The sequence below is a fragment of the Erinaceus europaeus genome, chromosome 12 (assembly GCF_950295315.1).
Source record: "Erinaceus europaeus chromosome 12, mEriEur2.1, whole genome shotgun sequence".
NCBI classification, from domain to species: Eukaryota; Metazoa; Chordata; class Mammalia; order Eulipotyphla; family Erinaceidae; genus Erinaceus; species Erinaceus europaeus.
The window spans coordinates 1337276-1355793 of NC_080173.1; the positions used below are offsets into that span (position 1 = coordinate 1337276).

The 18518-nt window shown below is 52.5% G+C and overlaps 1 protein-coding gene across 8 annotated transcripts in view; it reads right to left on the reverse strand.

Moving 5' to 3' along the window:
- Positions 1–18518, reverse strand: part of MARCHF10 (membrane associated ring-CH-type finger 10) — an 88568-nt gene that overhangs the window by 55515 nt on the left and 14535 nt on the right. For 5 of the 8 annotated variants that reach the window (XR_009552880.1, XM_060202521.1, XM_060202525.1 and 2 more), the window contains exons 2-3: positions 17662–17768; positions 9291–9410 (exon numbers count right to left, since the gene is read on the reverse strand). Coding sequence is in view for 7 of the 8 variants with exons in the window: in XM_060202521.1 (XP_060058504.1) it covers positions 9291–9410; positions 17662–17751 (210 nt within the window). In the remaining variant the exon portion in view is untranslated. Of the gene's footprint in view, positions 1–9290; positions 9411–17579; positions 17769–18518 lie in introns of those variants that run through there. The other 3 variants (XM_060202523.1, XM_060202524.1, XM_060202526.1) reach the window with 3 other exon arrangements.

Sequence of the window (18518 nt, forward strand, 5' to 3'; positions counted from 1 at the left end):
ATGCCTGCAGTAAGGGTTCTAAGAAGAGCTTGGGAGCAGTCAGGAGCCTGGTGTGGGACCGGCAATGGGTGGGGGTGGAGGCGTAGGAAGCAGGGGTGGGGGGGGCGGCAGTGAGCTGAGGAAGCTGGCATCAGAGGGCCACTCTGCTGTGGGGTGGAGAAGAGGAAAGACTAGAGACTGGGGGGAGGGCAGAGGTGTGAAGTGGGAGGCTGGCCAGCACCAGGCTGGCGGCAGCACCAAGCAATGCTGGAGGAAGACGGCACTAGCCTCTCGGGCACCGTGGATCCAAGTGGGCAACTTTGCTCCAGAAGTGACTAGTGGCCGGGTGTGGCCCAGGCACCCTGGGTGGGGCTTTACCAGAGAGTGTAAAAATAAATAAGTAAATAAATAAACAACAGGAGAGTAGTTAAGAGGATCTAATGGGACCAGAGAAGTAGCATAGTGGTTTGTGTACCAGACTTCCATGCCGAAGGCCCAGAGGTGCCAGGTTCAGTCCCTGGCGCCACCAGTAGCCAGAGCTCAGCAGCTTCTAGTCACTTTCTCTCTGTATCTCACTCGTTAAAATAAAACATTAAAAAAAAAAAAAAGAATATCTAGCACAGAATCTAAACTGCTTAGGAAGGAAAGAGTACAGCAAGGGACCATTTTTCAAAACTAGGAAACTTTACTGAAACGTAGTGAATTGAAATACTGAGCACCAAACAAAAAAAGAGGGGGAGAAGGCTGTCTTATTATTATTTTAAAATTTTTTAAATTTATTTATTTTCCCTTTTGTTGCCCTTGTTTAACATTGTTGTGGCTGTTATTGTTTTTGTTATTGATGTTGTTGTTGTTAGATAGGACAGAGAGAAATGGAGAGAGGAGAGGAAGACAGAGAGGGGGAGAGAAAGACAGACACCTGCAGACCTGCTTCACTGCCTGTGAAGTGACTCCCCTGCAGGTGGGGAGCTGGGGGCTTGAACCGGGATCCTTATGCCGGTCCTTGCGCTTTGTGCCGCATGAGCTTAACCCGCTGTGTCACCGCTTGGCTTCTCCAAGCAGGGGCGGCAGCTGTGTCCACGTAGCAGCCACACGGCCTAGTGGAAGGACAAACGGGCAGTCTTGCTTAGCTGCTCAAAAGGCAGGAGGGCACCCTGGAAATGGTAGAACCTGAGCTGAGAGCTGCCCCATCTTACGTCCAGGCTTCATTTTCAAGTTATCAAGCGGGGTCGATACAAAGCACAGAAACCATGGAAAAGTGAAGCCTTGTTGGCTTGTCCAAGGCGTGGAAGTGATCTGTTTGCTTCCTGAGCCTGGTGAGCAGCCTGGCTCACTCCAGGCTCTGGCTGACTCATGGGAAGGAGTTTCCAGGTCAGCTGGGGAGTCAGCTGAGGGGTGCTTAGCTCCGCCTGCACGCCTCTGCAGGCACCTGTGGCTTGCTCCCAGCTGCCTCTGTCTTCAGGGAAACAGCCACTCAGCCACCTCATGCCTTTGTGATCTTGTGTTCCTGTGACAAGAGCTCAGCCAAGGCTTTGCAGAAGCCATCCGTCCCTTTGTGGGGTGGCACGCCGGGAAAGGGCACTCTTTTCAGCTGGCTACTCTGATCTCCACCAGTTTGGAAGTTTCCAGATGGCTGACTACAGTTTAATCTTCAATCCCAGTGGACCCTTGATAGCAAAAGTATGAACAAGTCACTCTCCTCTCAGACATTCATGTCCACAGAGCATCCAACACTCTGTCTCTCCTCTCTTCCTCAAGGGGAGGAGTCTGATTCTAGCTCTATCTATCTATCTATCTATCTATCTATCTATCTATCTATCTATCTATTATTTATTTATTACTGGTTAGAGACAGAGGAGAAATTGAGAGGAGAGAGGGAACATAGAGAGGAAAGAGACCTTCCAGATAACAAGTTGCCGATGCTTCCATGATGCCAACCTGACTTCTCTGGGCAGACAACCTCACCAGTGTGTCCTGGAACCTCCCTCTCCAGAGTCCCACCCCAACAGAGAAAGATAGAAACAGGCTGGGGAGATGGATCCACCTGCCCATGTCTATATCCAGCAGAGAAGCAGTTACAGAAGCCAGACCTCCCACCTTCTGCACCCCCAAAACAGCTTTGGTCCGGACTCCAAGCAGGGGAGAAGTGACAGGAGGAAGAAGATAAGAAGCTCTGAACTCGAGCTCCATCAGCACACAGAGAGAGGAGGAAAAGGAGAGGGACATATGGAGGTAGGAATGTTGTTGTGAGTGGCTTGGAGGCGAAGAGAGGATTGCATCAGGAAGAAAAAGGAGAGAATTATGTATAAATGTAGGCAGATAGTTATATAGATGATGGTTGGCCCATGTCTACAACTTTAGGGGAACTGTGGTGGCCGGCAGTGGGGAGACTGAAGATTCAGAACCCTGGTGGTGGGAATGGAGTGGTTATACCCCTGTTGACATGTAGTTTTGTAAATCAATATTAAATCACTAATAAAGTTAAAAGAGAGAGAGAGATAGAGGGAAAGAGACGGAGAGACACTTGCAGACCTGCTCCACCATTCGTGAAGTTTCCCCTGCAGGTGGGGAGCAGGGGCTCGAACCTTGGTCCTTGTGCACTGTAATGTGAGCGCTTAACGAGGTGCACCACCGCCTGGCCCCCATTCTATCCTTTAGGAGTGTACTAGGAGCAGATTGCTAGGTCACCAGTATTCTTAAGATGTTTTTGAAACTGTCCGTTATCAGATATTCACTGGGATATTCTCACATGGTGGGCACTGGAAATATCCCCAGTGAACCGTTCCCACTTCCAGGCTAAGAAGAAGGTGGACCCCAAGATGGCCTTGGGCCCCAAAGCTGTGATGGGGTTACAGAGGACGAATAAGAGCAGGTGAAGCCCAGAAGCAACCCTGGAGACTTCGCTGAGGAGGTGTCCTCAGAGCTGAGGGCCAGGCTGCCAATTAAGTTCCTTGCTAAGGTGTTGGGACTTGGTCCCAAAGACGCCATGAGACCACTAAAGGATGTTCAGTAGGAGAGTGACATGACCCAATCTGCTTTGAACTTGCTTTTCCCTCTGAGGACTCTGGAAGGGGTATGGTGAAGGCGAAATGGCAGGGAACGACTGCACTCCCCCAGGCCAGAGAGAAAGCAAGCGCAAAGACAGTGGCACAGAGAGGGACTCGTGAGAGAGGAAGCTATGAGCCGCCCCAGCTGCTGGGGAACATGGGCTGTGCCAGGTGAACTGCAGAACTCTGGTTTGGCAGAGATAAAACCAGGAAGAGGAGCGAACTTGAGAGAAGAAGGTACTACTTGTACCCTCTTGAGTCGGGCCCGGGGCCCAGGGCGGCAGGGCTCGTGGAGACAGCCCAGAGTCCCCGCAGGTGCACAGTCTCCATGTGGGAACCACACCGTGCTGACACTCAGATGCACCTCCAGGGCGCCCAGAGGGTGGTGACGAGCAGCTCACCAGGTGTCCGAGATGACTCAGCCTCCCTGGAAGGCAGGCGGGTGCCCTGTGAGTGTGGCTACCTGAAGGGAGGGAGGCCCAGCCCGCAGGGGACCTGGCGGGACTAAGCCAGGTTAGGAGGGAGGGAGAAGCAGGGCCTGACTCGGGAGGAGGGGGCTGGTAGGTCCACAGTGATGGATTAGTGGGAGAACCACTGGAAAGAGAAGAAGCTGCAGGCTACGCAGGCGGGGTGGGCTGAACAAACAGGGAACAAGAGGGGCCGTGCACATACACCCAGGTGGCAGGGTAACAGAAGGCAGAGCAGGCCAGCCTGGGGGGACAGCCGGGGGAGAGGTGCAAGGAGCCGTGGCGCACAGAGGAGGTGGGCTTCCGGGTAAGCACTGCTTCTTGGCCCTGGGGTCTGGACACACCCTGGAGCAGCCCTGTTCTCTGGAATGCTCCACTGCTAGCGGGACGAAGAAAGGGAATTCAGAGACCCTCTAACTAGGTGACTGTAGAGCGACCCGGCCACACAGGCCTGGCAGCCACTGTGTCGGGCAGCTGCAGACTGTCGCCGTCCAAGCATGTGTGCGTGCATGCGTGCGTGTCTGTAGATGGCCCACAGGGTCATGCCACCGCAGTGACCGTCCTGTTTATTCTGACTTCCAAGGCTGCTGTGAGTCATCGCGGACAGAGCGACTAGGTAACAGCCTTCATGCTGATGCCTCCCTCGCTCTCCGGGAGGCAGGTGAGCTCACTGGTGTCATCATCTCAGGAAGCCAGACCTGGGGCACAGCCAGCTGCCACTTGCCTTGGCTCCCTCCCCGTGGGGCCTGTGACCCAGAATCTAACGTTAATTTTACTCAGTTGCTGATGGTAAAGGTGCAGTACTTCTGCTTCTATTAGCAGAGCACATGGTGCTCTTGAAAACCCCAGTGCTGGCCAGGTGGTGGCGCACCTGGTTGAGCACATGTTACAGTGCTCAAGGACCCGGGTCCCAGCCCCAGTCTCCACTTGCAGGGGGACAGCTTTGCAAGTGGTGAAGCAGGGCTACGGGTGTCTCTCTGACTCTCTCCCTCTCTATCTCCCCCTTCCCTCTTGATTTATGGCTGTCTCTATCCAATAAATAAATCAAGATAGTAAAAAAAATTTAAAAAGAAAGAAAAGAAAACCTGAGAATCGATCCCTAGTTTATTTATTTTGCCAGCCAGGTAAACGCAGTGGCGCCTCCTCAGTCCTCACAGCTCCTGCTCTGGCAGCACCCTCCCAGTAAGGACACAGGTGTCGGGAGATGAGAAGGACACACTAGCTTTGTTTACCGAGGGCTGTTGCCTTCCCTTCCCCCAACGCTTGGACTAGGCACCCCTATCATGATTTCTCATCATGCCCTGCTCCTTCTCCGAGAAGTTTGCAGCACCCTTGCCATTCACAGGAGTCCTGTCTAGGCCAGCAGCGGTCCCTTGGGACACCCAGGAAGGAAGGACTCTGTCTCCTGCTCAAATTGAGGGAGACCTCTTTAAATTTTTTTTTTTTGCCTTCAGGGTTATTGTTGGGGCTCAGAGCCTGCCCTATGAAGCCAGTGCTCCTGGTGGCCATTTTCCCATTTTATTGGACAGGACAGAGAGAGAGAAATTGAGAGAGGAGAGAGAGCTAGAAAGAGAGACACCTGCAGACCTGTTTCACTGCTTGTGAAGCTGGGGGCTTGAACGGGGATCCTTGAGCTTCGTACTATGTGAGTTTAACCCAGAGCGCCACCATCTAAGCCCCTAAAAATATATATTTCAATCGGAGGGCCAGGCGGTGTCTAAGCACACACACTACAGTGCGCAAAGATCCATGTTCAAGCCCCTGGTCCCCACCTGCAGGGAGGAAGCTTCATGAGTGATGAAGCAGGGCCGCAGGTGTCTCTCTGTCTCTGTCCCTCTGTCTTTTCCTTCCCTCTCAATTTCTGTCTCCAGCCAATAAATACATAAAATTTCTATTTTTCATCTATTTTTATGATAGAAACAGAAATAGGAAGAGGGTGGGAGAGAGACACACAGAGAGACACCTGCAGCCCTGCTTCACCACTTATGAATCTTCTTCCCACAGGTGGAGGCCGGGGCCCGAACCTGGTAACTGGTGCACTTCACAAGCTGTGCCTCCACCCGTCCCCCAAGACCTCTTTGTTTTTAGTGTGCTAAGTCATCCAACTTTTAGTTGATCATATGAGGGTTTTTGTTTGTTTGTTTGTTTTGCTTTTTAAGTTAGTTAGTTTGGCATAGAGGCAGAGTGAAAGGGACCCCAGGGTTGATGCTTCCTGTGGGGTGGTGGGGGCCAGGCTCAAATCTGGCTGGCACACCTGGCAAAGCACTGCATTATTCCAGTGGTACTGCTGCACCTGCCAGCGTGGAGTTGTCGTCCCTGTTTAGTGCTAATCCAGTCAGACAGTCTGCACTTCAAAAAGGCCCTGGACTTCAGCTGGCCTTCCTCTGACCTTGAGGAACATGGCCTGGGCTTCAGCTGAGGCGGAAGAAGACACAGTAGCAGTCCGTTGGCACCTGCGGGGGCATCATCTGAAGAGTAGCTGGAGACCCAGGCAACTGAGCCAGTGACCCACTGTAGTGTGTCCTTGGGAGTCTCACGAGGTCAGCACAGTGATGAGCTTCTCCAGGCTGGGAAGTGGGTGCATGGCAGCAGAGGGGCCTGAGCTCACACTGCACAGAGGGGCGGGCCTGGCCCCTGACGAAAAGTGTCCTTTCTATTATGCCAAACTGCCACTCGCTGAAACGCATTAAGGGGGCACCACTTTAGCCTCCATGCAGACATCTGACAGTTTCTGCTTCATCGTGAGCACTGGCGGAGAGAGGAGGCCGATCGCCAAGTTACCTGTGTACGGAGGTCTCGCCCACCTGAGACGGGTGTCTGAAAACAGACTGGCGACTCCAGGGGCAGGGCCTCTGTACACAGGTGACTGCTGCCTCCTGAGACTGGATCACGGAACTAACAAAGTGGCGGGAACCGCAGTGTCAGCGTCAGCATTCGGTGGCTGCGGCCTCCCCAAAATGCCTGCCGTGGAAGCTTGCCCTGGACGGAGGACCCACTGCCACGCCATCGACCTGTTTGGAGAAAGAGCTTCTGTCTTCACAGAGCAGGAGTCACATGCTCTTTGGAGTTCGCAGCCCAGTGGTCTCAGGATGGGCTTACACCGTCTGGAATTCAGCTGTATTCTTCTCTGACCCTTTGTGGTGGAAGTTCTTTTATCTGAAGTGACGTTCAGCACTCTGAGCTCTGGAAACTGAGCCAACTCAGTGGGGGTTTCCCTTCTAAGAGGCTCCAGCCTTTGGGCTCACAGCCTCCTCAGGCGGCCAGCTCCAGGTACTCCCTGGCAAGAAAGGTTCTGCAGAAAGCAGTTTGGTCAGTTCTGCATCCCCTCAGGCTTTGAGCTGTGCCACCACAGGCCCAGCCTACAGAGACTTAAGACGGCAGATTTTATAGAAATCTGGGTAGAGAGCCAAAGCTGGAAGAGGAGTTTTCCAAAACAACCCATGGTCTTAAGGGCTGAAGATCTTGGAACCCGGCTTCCTTTGCACCCAGCCGGAGTCAAGGAACTGAGCCGGAGGGATGGCTGTCCCGAGGGCACAGCTCAGATGGCAGCTGAGGAGGCTGCACTCAGAGACGCTTCCTCTGGCCCTGCCCTTCCTGTGCAGCTGTGTCCAAGGCAGGGCCGCCAGCATCCCCAGGGAGTGTCGGAGCCCAGACAGCAAAGCAGAGGTGAGGCTGGCTGCAGAAAACTCTGATTCTGCCACTTCCTATGAGGAAGAGGCGACCTTGAAGTCACCTGTTGTCAAGGCCTAAGCCCCCCGGGATAACATCACTGAGCAGAAGTGGAGATTGCGGGAGCTGTGCTGCTTCTTTTCCCTCACCTGCTGGGGTGCAGTGACATGTGCTAGTGTAGTGGCTTCTGTCTGTGTGATTCAGAGATCGACACTGATGCAGTCACACCACACACTGAGAACTTTGGTTTTTAGTTCACGATTACTCTTTCCCACCTGGGGGCGTGGCCTGAGTGCCATGCAGTGATGACGTGAAGAATGGATGGTTCCTGTGGTGAGAAGACTGCAGGGGTCTGTCCCCAGTGCGTCTCCTACTCACTGTGGTGAGAACCACAAACATCGAGGCTCAGGATCTCTCTAAAATGTGACGCCGGAGACGGCCATGACTGTGCATGTTGAATCTTTGCCCGAAAACAGAAGAACCCAAGTGCCCATCTGCTCAGGAATCCTAATCCAACAGTGAGACTGCTGTCTGCCACTGTCTCACTCAAGTTATATTATCCTTTGTTCAGCCTCCCTTTGACTTTTGTTGCAAAGTACAGAAACAGGCGGGCTGATCTCACTAGTAAAGAATGTGCTGCCCGAGCCAAAGCAGAGGCGCTGTTTGGATCTGTCTCCCTCCTCGAGTCTGACCAGCGGCAGGCACTGTGTTCAGTCCTTGCCCAACAGGACGAGGCCCAGGCAACGCGCCGTCCTTGGTCCTTGTGTTGCCAGCATGTTGCAGACTCTAGGAGGGGTACTGTACTGGATGGTTGCTAGAGAGCTTTATATTCCTTCACAGGGAAAACAGAGCGCTCCCAGGGACACACTCCTTCCACGACCATCAATCACCGATGTTTGCTAGGTGTTCTCTGCACATTAAAGAACCGCAATGTGGACGTGCGGGATCAAAGAGGAAATTCCACAAGGTGACTGGCACCCAGTACTGAGGACCAATCCCAGGATCCACAGCGCTGACAGCAAGAATCCATTCCCCAGAGTACATTTCAGTATAAAGTCTAAATGAGAATTCAAAAAAGGTCTATCATTCATCTCAAATCAACTCGCCTGCTAGCAACTGGCAACGGTGTTTAGTGCTTACACAGGGCGCACGCGATTCTCACAGAGAGAAGATCTTAAGCGTGAAACCTGACTGTCTAGCTTAGGTGCTCAGAGCACCCATCCTCCCCAGGCCAGGCTGTCTGGGATGGACTCCTCGCTCCACCATTACTGGCTACAAAACCACTAAGAAAAGTCCCCTGACTCAGGGTCAGTTTTCTTATCTGTAAAACTAGGCAAAGCCAGGGCCAGGCAGCAATGTGCTCGGTCGAGCACACACATCACCACACACAAGAACTCATGTTCAACAGACCAAACCAAAGCAAAGCAAAAACACAGCCACACTCCTCACAGGCAGGGGGAGCGTCACAAGCAGTGGCGCAGGGCTGCAGGTGTTTCTCCTTCTCTTTCCTTCTCTCCCAGCCCTCATTTACTCTCTGGTCTACCAGAAAAAAAAAAAAAAAAAAGAGGGAGAACAGCTGACAGCAGCAGTGGAAGCAGTGGCGCTGTTCACTATGCAGCCGCCAAGCCTGAGTAAGAGCCCTGGTGGCGATGCAGAAATAGATGAATAAAGCAAGTCTGCGTGTGTTTATAAGCGTGGACTGAACTATACGCACACATAGCTTGTCAGATTCCAACAACAGTGACTGCGGTGAGTGTTCTCACCGCTAACTTCCTATTACTTGGTTATTTCAGCCCAGACCAGAGAAGTATGCAAAAACCTGCTAGTTGCACATGACACAGATATTGATGTGTTTTATTATTTTTTTCTCTTCAGAGTGCAAACTAGACTCAGTGAGGCAGTGAGTGAGTCTATCATGGAAGAAGAATGAGGGCTGACCAGGATTTTGTGGGACAGTCCCCAGAATGGGAGCTCCTGGTCCCTTTCAAGACCCCCTTTGTGCGTGGGTTTCACAGACATGCGCATGCACACACACACACACACACACACACACGCATGCATGCACGCACACACACACATGCATGCACGCACTCACGCAGATGGGTGACGTCTTCAGAGATCTGAGTACCTGTTTGGAAGATGTGCCACTTGAATACCGGGATCTTTCTAGACTGGTTGCCTGTCCCCCCAGCTGCTCTTGTTCCTTCTCATTTGTGTTTCTCTTGAATCCCTGTCGTCTGAGACAAGCCTGGAGAACAAAAATAAAACATGTATCTTGGGTCTGCAGCTTTGGAGACTCAGAGCTCAGCTCCTACTGGGAGGAACGCAAAGCCCATGGCGCACGTGTCCTGGTGCTGCCCAACCTGCCACCAAGCCTGAAGGCTCCGACCCAACTTGCTCTCTTTCCCTCTGCCCCAAACCCGGGGCCAGAAATGGTAGTGGCAGGGCCAGACAGTGGCACACAAGGACTGGGGTTAGAGCCCCTGCTCCCCATTGTGAGAGGACACGTCATGCGAAGCGAAGCAGGTCTCAGGTGCCTCTCTTTCTCTCTCTCTGTCCACGCTTCCCCTCTCAGTTTCTTTCTGTCCTAATTAAAAATAAAAAAATATTTAAAAAGAGAGGAAAATAATGATCCCCAAATGAAAAATAATAAAGATAAGACCTACAGAAGGATTTTCAGTTCTTAAAAGCAAACAAACAAATAGGCAAACTAGTCCACAGGCCTAGGAGCTGGTGCAATGAAGAAGGTACTGGACTCTCGGCACGAGGTCCCACACTCAGTCCATGGCATCTCAGGTGCCAAAGTGAGGCCTCACTACCTGCCTGTCAGATAAACAAACAAACAACTCTTTAGGAAAAACCTAAAGGACTGGGTTCAATCCTCAGCCTTGACCTACAGAAGGAAGCTTCATGAACAGCGAAGCAGTGCTGTGGGGTCTCTCTCTCTCCTTCCATTTCTTTCTGACACAACCAGAAAAGAAATGGTCACTTTGAGCAGTGAAAGCATGATGCAGGCACAAAGTCCCAGTGAAAACCCTGGTGGCAAAATAAATAAAGTAAAAACTAAAAGAAAATCTATCATCAAAATAATTCTCCAACATTAGACTGAACAAACCCAAGTGCTACAGGAGTTTCAAACGACATCTTTAAAAAAGCCAGAACAGTAAGATCCCTTGGCTTTCTACAGACCCAGCACAGCACTGACCTTGCCAGGCAAGAACCAAGCTACCCACGGTCATGGTGAGGAAACACAGTGTCAGGACCAACGAGACGTTTCTGAGCTAAGCTGGACACCACCCCCTTCCTGCTCAAAAGGAGAGACTCCTTTGGTACTGCCTTCCTCCTCTGTTAGAAAATCTGGTTCCTTCCTTGAGGAAGAAGAGGTTATAAGAATGTCAGGACATGGTAAACGCTGAATAGTATGCCACAGGGTTAAGGCTAGAGATAACTTGATGTTTTCCACTTGGAACTGAGAAGGCAGAGCCAGGGACATTGCACTCTGCCTGAGCTGCAGGCCCATCCCTGAGCTCCAGCTCTGCTGAAGCGGCCGCGTCACCTGCAGCCCCAGGAGCCCAGCCGGGAGGAAGGTGCAGGCCACCCACCTCCTGTGGGAAGGGTAGTTATGCCAAGGCAGCTGTTAGAGGTCTCCTTTCGAGAGAAATGGAGAGAGGAGGGGAAGACAGAGGGGGAGAGAAAGACAGACACCCGCAGACCTGCTTCACCGCCTGTGAAGCGACTCCCCTGCAGGTGGGGAGCCGGGGGCTCGAACCGGGATCCTTAGCCGGTCCTTGCGCATTGCGCCACGTGCGCTTAACCCGCTGCGCCACCGCCCGACCCCCTCTCCTTTGTTTCTAGAATCAGCTTTCTCCAAACAATGCAGCCTGGGTCTTGATCACAGAAGAAGAATAATCTAAGCCTGAGATCCACCCTCCATTTTGGTCTGGAAAGCTGAGGTCCGTTTCCTTATCTTGTCCCCTTCCAATGGATCTCAGCCCTAGCCCTGCCCAGAGCACACTGAGCTGAGGAGACCCCACTCTGGGACATTCAGTGTCACTCTAAGTTTTTTTTTTTTTTTTCTTTTTCTTTACCAGAGCCCTGTTCAGCTCTGGCTGATGGTGGTGTGGGAACTGAACCTGGGACCTTGGAGCCTCAGGCATGAGAGTCTCCTTACAGAACCATTATGCTATCTACCCCACTGCCAACTTATTTCTTCGGCATTACAACTTTCTGAACCCAGAGAATGCTCATCCCCCCCCCCCTTCTTCTTCTTTAATTATCTGCTCCTTCCAGTAAGCTCCTTGCACCTTAAGAAGCTCTGAGCCACAGCACATTTCCTGCCTCAAGGTTCTGGCCTAAAGGCCACTGAGTCCTCAGGGGCCTCCGTCAAGGCCACTGTTTCCAAAGGGGGAGTGCCACTGCCTTCCGTGGGTTCCCTGTGACTAGCATTCTTACTCTCTGACTATGTAACTCAGAATCTGGGGTTTGTTTCACTGGTGACATTACTGAAGCTGACTGGCTTTGATAAGAAGTCAGGGGCAGGAGGATAGTGCGACCGGCTACCCCTCCAATTAGCCAGCCTCCCCACTTGTGCTGTAGCAGAGTGAGGCTGCTTGGCCCCATCACCGTGGCCCTAGGCGGAGGAGCCCCACACCCGTACCAGTGCGCACGGCCCCATCACATCCTTGAACAAGTTCCCGTCACATTCAGTGGTCTGCACGGGAAAAATCAAGATGAGTTAAGTGGATGCATTCGACAGGTCACGGAACGTCATTCTGAAATGCCAAGGTTCGGTGGGCAATAATGGCTAAATCCTCGTGTCACATAAATTCGCTTGACCAAAAGAAGAAGGAAAAGAGGGTCTGGGAGGTGGTGCAGTGGATCGAGCACTGGACTCTCAAGCAGGAGGTCCTGAGTTCAATCCCCGGCAGCACATGTACCAGAGTGGTGTCTGGTTCTTTCTCTCTCTCCAAGCTTTCTCATGAATAAATAAATAACATCTTCAAAAAAGAGAAGAAGAAGAAAGAGAAAAGTATGCGGCATGAGCACCCTTGCTGAAAGGGAGCCCACTTCTGAGCTGGCATGTAGCATGTGCCGGCAGGCAGGCTCTGCAGCCGCGTGTGGCGTGCCAAGCAGGCGTGTGCTTCTCTGGTTTCTGCAGAAAGGCCCACCCAGCAGGGAAAGCAGCGGCATCAAAGTAACTCAGCGGGTTTAGCTCTCCTCCCCCACCACCAGCACACAGCCCTGTACGGCACTGCTTACTTGCTGCGCGCCGGCCCTGGAGTATTTTAGGAAGGGCAGGAAGCATACACGCAGGAGGCTTCAAAGGGCTTCAGTTGAGTCATTAAGGTTGAGTCAAGAACAGAAATGAACAGGAAACCAACAGAAAAGGCTAGGGAGACATATTTAGTTTTTAGGTTTTGTTTTTTTTTTCCTGTTTTGGAGAGAAAGGAGGCAGAGAGGGAGAGAGGGAGAGAGGGAGAGAGAGAGAGAGAGAGAGAGAGAGAGAGACCAGCACCAAAGCTTCCTTCAGTGCAGTGGGGCCAGGGTTCAACCTGGGCCACACACATGGCAAAGCGGTGTACCCCCAATGAGCCATTCTGCCAGGCCTGGTCTTTGCTGGTTTTCACTGCCTGCACACACCAAAATGGTGGAGTCTCTCGTGTGCAAACAGGCCACTTTACTGAAGGTAGAGCCTGGGTTCCCGTCAAGAAGTAGCTGGCTAAGAGCACAGGGTTCCCTCTCCTACTTAGCTCAAAGCCTGGGAGCCAGGTCACGGACAGGACCTTGAAATCGTGCAGTGAATTCTTAAACCACCATTTTCCATTTTGAGGCCAGGCAAGGGGCTGTTCTCTTCAAAGTGGGCTCTGAGGATTTCCACAAACCCGCTTCAACAACACTCAGACCATCCATCGTAAAGACAACCGGGTCGTCACAGAGCTCCTGGTGAGTGCTTTTGAAAATGCTCAACCAAGGTGGATTTGACTTTCAGAAACAGCTGGATCTATGGCTGGTAAGCTGTCATGGTCAAGTTAGGTCGCAGTGACTCTCATCAACAGCAGGGTGCTGAGTTCAGCATGAGAGAGACTCCACTCCTGCCCTTAAGAAGCCGCGTGCAGGCCCTGGAGGTCGCCTGGTGGGAGAGCTTAGGACTTTCAGGTGCAGGGTCTGGAGTATGACAGTGATGCTCTGGATCCAACTCCATTTCAGTGAGAAAATGAGAGAGAGAGAGAGAGAGAGAGAGAGAGAGAAACTGTAGCCCAACTTGAGAGGAGACCACACAAAAGACAGCTTCAGTATGGAAGAGGTTTGAAATGGGCCCTCTGCCTCCTGTCATTTACCATCAGGAAAGTGAGGCTCAGAACCACAGTGGGGCTGGCAGGGCAGCTCAGCTGGGCTGTGCTCTCGCTCTATCATGGGCTTGACCCAGGCTTGAGCCTGGCCACACCTCACTCCGGGAAGCAGTGGTGTTGATGGCGTCTTCCTCTCTGCCCCTCTATTTCCATCTCTGCCTTCCCAGCTGAGAAAGTGAAGCCCCAGTGACAAAAAAAAAACCAAACCAAAACAAACAAAGAAAAAACCCTCAGTGAGATGTCACTTCACGCCTGTGACAAGTAGACCAGAGACAAGCCTAGCAAGGCTGTGGAGTCAGGGGAGCCCTGCACACAGGTGGTGAGACAACAGACTGGCCTGGCCTCTGTGGAAAACGACATTCAAGTTTTCTCAAAATAAAAGCATTGACTGGAAAATGTATATGAATCATATATTTACATAAATACAGCGATTAAAATATTAAGAGATCTGCCACACGATCCAGCAACTACTCTCCTAGAAATCTGCCCAAAGAAAAATGAAGATATACACACACCCATGTTCGCTGCTGTTCAATTCACATAGCCAGGACTGGGGACAGCCCCAGTGCTCCACAGATGGGCACATAACAATAACGTGGGGGACAAAGACTGGAAGAAGCCTACAGGCCCATCTCCAGATGACTGGCTAGAGAAGTTATGGGATATATGCGCTGTGGAATACTACTCTGCCATCAAAAAATGATACTATGTCCTTCATGACAAAATGGATGGAACTGGAAGTGATGACGCTTAGCAAAATAAGAGACAACTCCCAGATGGTTTTCCTCTTAGGTGGAATCTAGAGACCTGATTCAGACGAGCTTCAGAAAAAACCCAGGAGCAAATAAAGTGTTCCTCAGACTCTGTGAAAACTACAGTGAAGATCTCCGGGAGGTACAAGGGGGGAGATACAGAACTTTGCTGGCAGGTGTGACGTGGAATCAGACCCTGTAGCTTCATAATCTTGTGACCCATGTTCAAAATCTTTATTTCAGGTGTAGATAGAAACTGAGAGGGAGGAGGGAGGCAGAGAGACAGAAACTGAGAGGGAAGAGGGAGGTAGAGAGGGAGACAGAGACACCTGCAGAGAGTGAGCAGAGAGACATCTTCACCTCTCATAAAGTATCCTCCCTGCAGGTGGGGATGGGGAACTTGAACCTAAGTCATTGTGGACTGTAAGGTGTATGTTCAACTAGGTGCACCACCACCTGGTCACAACCCCCATGCCTCACACCTGGCCCATGCCTCACACCTGGCCCATGTCTCACACCTGACCCATGCCTCACACCTGGCCCATGCCTCACACCTGGCCCATGCCTCACACCTGACCCATGTCTCACACCTGGCCCATGCCTCACACCTGGCCCATGTCTCACACCTGGCCCATGCCTCACACCTGACCCATGCCTCACACCTGACCCATGCCTCACACCTGACCCATGCCTCACACCTGGCCATGCCTCACACCTGACCCATGCCTCACACCTGGCCATGCCTCACACCTGGCCCATGCCTCACACCTGGCCCCTGTCTCACACCTGGCCCATGTCTCACACCTGGCCCATGCCTCACACCTGGCCCATGTCTCACACCTGGCCCATGTCTCACACCTGGCCCATGTCTCACACCTGGCCCATGCCTCACACCTGGCCCATGTCTCACACCTGGCCCATGTCTCACACCTGGCCCATGTCTCACACCTGGCCCATGCCTCACACCTGGCCCATGTCTCACACCTGGCCCATTTCTCACACCTGACCCATGTCTCACACCTGGCCCATGTCTCACACCTGGCCCCTGTCTCACACGTGACCCATGTCTCACACCTGGTCCATGCCTCACACCTGGCCCATGTCTCACACCTGGCCCATGCCACACACCTGGCCCATGCCTCACACCTGACCCATGCCTCACACCTGGCCCATGCCTCACACCTGACCCATGCCTCACACCTGGCCCATGTCTCACACCTGGCCCATGCCTCACACCTGACCCATGTCTCACACCTGGCCCATGTCTCACACCTGGCCCCTGTCTCACACGTGACCCATGTCTCACACCTGGTCCATGCCTCACACCTGGCCCATGTCTCACACCTGACCCATGTCTCACACCTGGCCCTTGTCTCTCACCTGGCCCATGTCTCACAGCTGGCCCATGCCTCACACCTGGCCCATGTCTCACATCTGGCCCATGCCTCATACCTGGCCCATGCCTCACACCTGGCCCATGTATCACACCTGGCCCATGCCTCACACCTGGCCCATGTCTCACAGCTGGCCCATGTCTCACACCTGACCCATGTCTCACAGCTGGCCCATGTCTCACACCTGGCGCATGTCTCACATCTGGCCTATGTCTCACACCTGGCCCCTGTCTCACACCTGGCCCATGTCTCACAGCTGGCCCATTTCTCACACCTGGCCCATGTCTCACAGCTGGCCCATGTCTCACACCTGGCCCATGTCTCACAGCTGGCCCATGTCTCACACCTGGCGCATGTCTCACATCTGGCCTATGTCTCACACCTGGCCCCTGTCTCACACCTGGCCCATGTCTCACAGCTGGCCCATGTCTCACACCTGGCGCATGTCTCACATCTGGCCTATGTCTCACACCTGGCCCATTTCTCACACCTGGCCCATGTCTCACAGCTGGCCCATGAGAGTAAGAGGTCAAAACAAATCAGTCCCTATAAGTGACTGCAGAGCTGGGCTTCAGGCTCTCTCTACCCCGCTCCTGCCTCCACTCTGCTAAGTCAGGGGCTTTAGCCGCTCTGACCCTCTTGTTTTGTCCACTGTCTGCTGGTTGTGTCTCAGACCTCTGCACGTGCCTTCCTTCTGCGCAAGCTGCCGCCCTGATCTCCCCTCTTTCCCTCTGCAGCCCCTGTAGTTTTCTCCCTGCCCGTGTCTGGGTCTGTGCACAGATAGCTGGGTGCCTTCCCTGCTTTGGTGTGGCTAGGTTGCTCCTCCAGGACTCCCAGAAGAGAAGGACTTCGTTCAGGACATAGGGGACACCTGAGAAGGCCCGTTATTTCTGAGGATCATTTTGGAAGTCCCAGGTGGGGTTAGAACCAAGCCCCAAGGGAGTTTTGGTTTGCTTCAGCGGAGACTGTCAGAGGTGGCCTGGCAGCCTGGCCTCAGGCCCCTTCTCAGTGAGCACCTCCCCACAGGGCTCTGGCGGAGGGATGTTTAAGCTCCATCTGCTTCACACCATGCCCCTCTGCCTTCAGTCTTGCCTGAGCTGGCACATGGTGGGAGGAAACTGCGCCCAGTAAGCTGTGCTGTGTGGGCCAGGCTGCCTCGGCGGTTTCCCGGTCACCCGGGAGGCTGTTACTCCTGAAATTGCTGAGGAGGACACCCCGAGGCAGCTGTGCGCTTCCCTTAAGGAGGGAGCTCTGGCCTGCCCTCAGTGGACATGACAGACTTGGCGGCTTGGCGAGGCTGACCAAGCTCAGCGGTGGCCTGGCCGAGTGACACTTTCAACACTCCTGGGATGTGCAGCCCAGTTTGGTGAGCTTGCCGGACGGATGCCAGAGCAGGGTGACTGCCTCGAGGCTCCCTGTCTGTTTTTGCATGTGAACACTGTGGCTAGGGTGACAAACAGCTCATTGCGGAATGTGGCAGCCACCAGGCAGGGAGGCAGCAGATGTGTGCTGCTTCCTAAGTGCAAGGGAGACCCGGTGAGCTCAACACCCTTTTTCCTGAGAGCCGACTTGTCGGATTTAAACACTACCGACTGCCCGTTGACAAGGGCTGTGTGCCCCGCTCTGTGCTAAATACTTTAAAAAGTGTTCCTTGGGGCCAGGAGACAGCAGAATGCAGAAGGCTCTTGTGCCTGAGACCCAAAGTCTCAGGTTCAATCCTTAATACCACCATAAGCCAGTGCTGAGCAGGGCTCTCGTAAAAAATAATAATAATAATAATAAATATAGTTCTTCACGTAGTTTTCCTGATTGTATTATGAGGCCAGTATTATAATAATCCTCACTGTCCAGGTGAGTTCAGGTATCCCAGGGCCAGCTACCTGGTGAGTGGGGGGTTTGGGGCTCGTGCAACCATTCATACTTCTCGGACTTCATAAGTGTCGAGAATTCCCTCGCACAGCTGCATGTGAAGGTGGAAGGTGACTCCCGCTCTCTGTGGTTACCTGGTATTCAGAGTCCACTTTGTGCTGTATGTCCTGCAGGTACTGGACATCGCTGACGAACTTCTGCCTGCCCCTCGCTTCATGCAACATGATTCTTAGTGGCCAACCTGCACAGAAAGATAAGCACACACACACACACTATATGCATGACCTCTTGTTGCTCTGCCATGTCTGGATGCGTCTTGGGAGAGCTACTCTCATTCTCTCACAAGACTGAAGGTCTTGTAAGGGTGTCGCCATCCACACAGCCTCCCATCCCAGGTGTGAATAACACAGCCACACTTGCTGTGGTGTCAGTGAGCCCGTCCTGACTGTTCACAGACACTTGATGCAAACAGTTACACACACACACACACACACACACACACACACACACACACACACACACACACAAAGACCCCAATAAATCCAGGAGGAGCACAGTCTACTGCAGTATGGAGGTCTCAGAGTCGACCCCTGGAATAGCCTTACGCCAGAGCTGAGGGGTGTTCTGATCTCTCTCTCCCTTTTTTACTCTCTTTCTCTTGCAATAAACAAATATCTTTAAAAACCAATAACCTAGTTACATTAACAATGGCTAAAGCTCAAAAAGGTCAACAGAGGACCTAGATATAACCAGAGGTTATATCGTTATCTGGATGACTGGGAGATGTTATGCATGTACAAACAATTGTATTTACTGTCGAATGTAAAATAGTAATTCCCCAATAAAGAAATTAAAGAAAAATCCACAATGACTAAAGCTATCAGCCCCATGTAACTTAAATTTACTGATTCAACAATGCATTCTACCCCCACCTGGGCTGGGCTCTACGCTGAGCTTTAAACAAGATGAACTTCACCCTGACCGTGTGTCA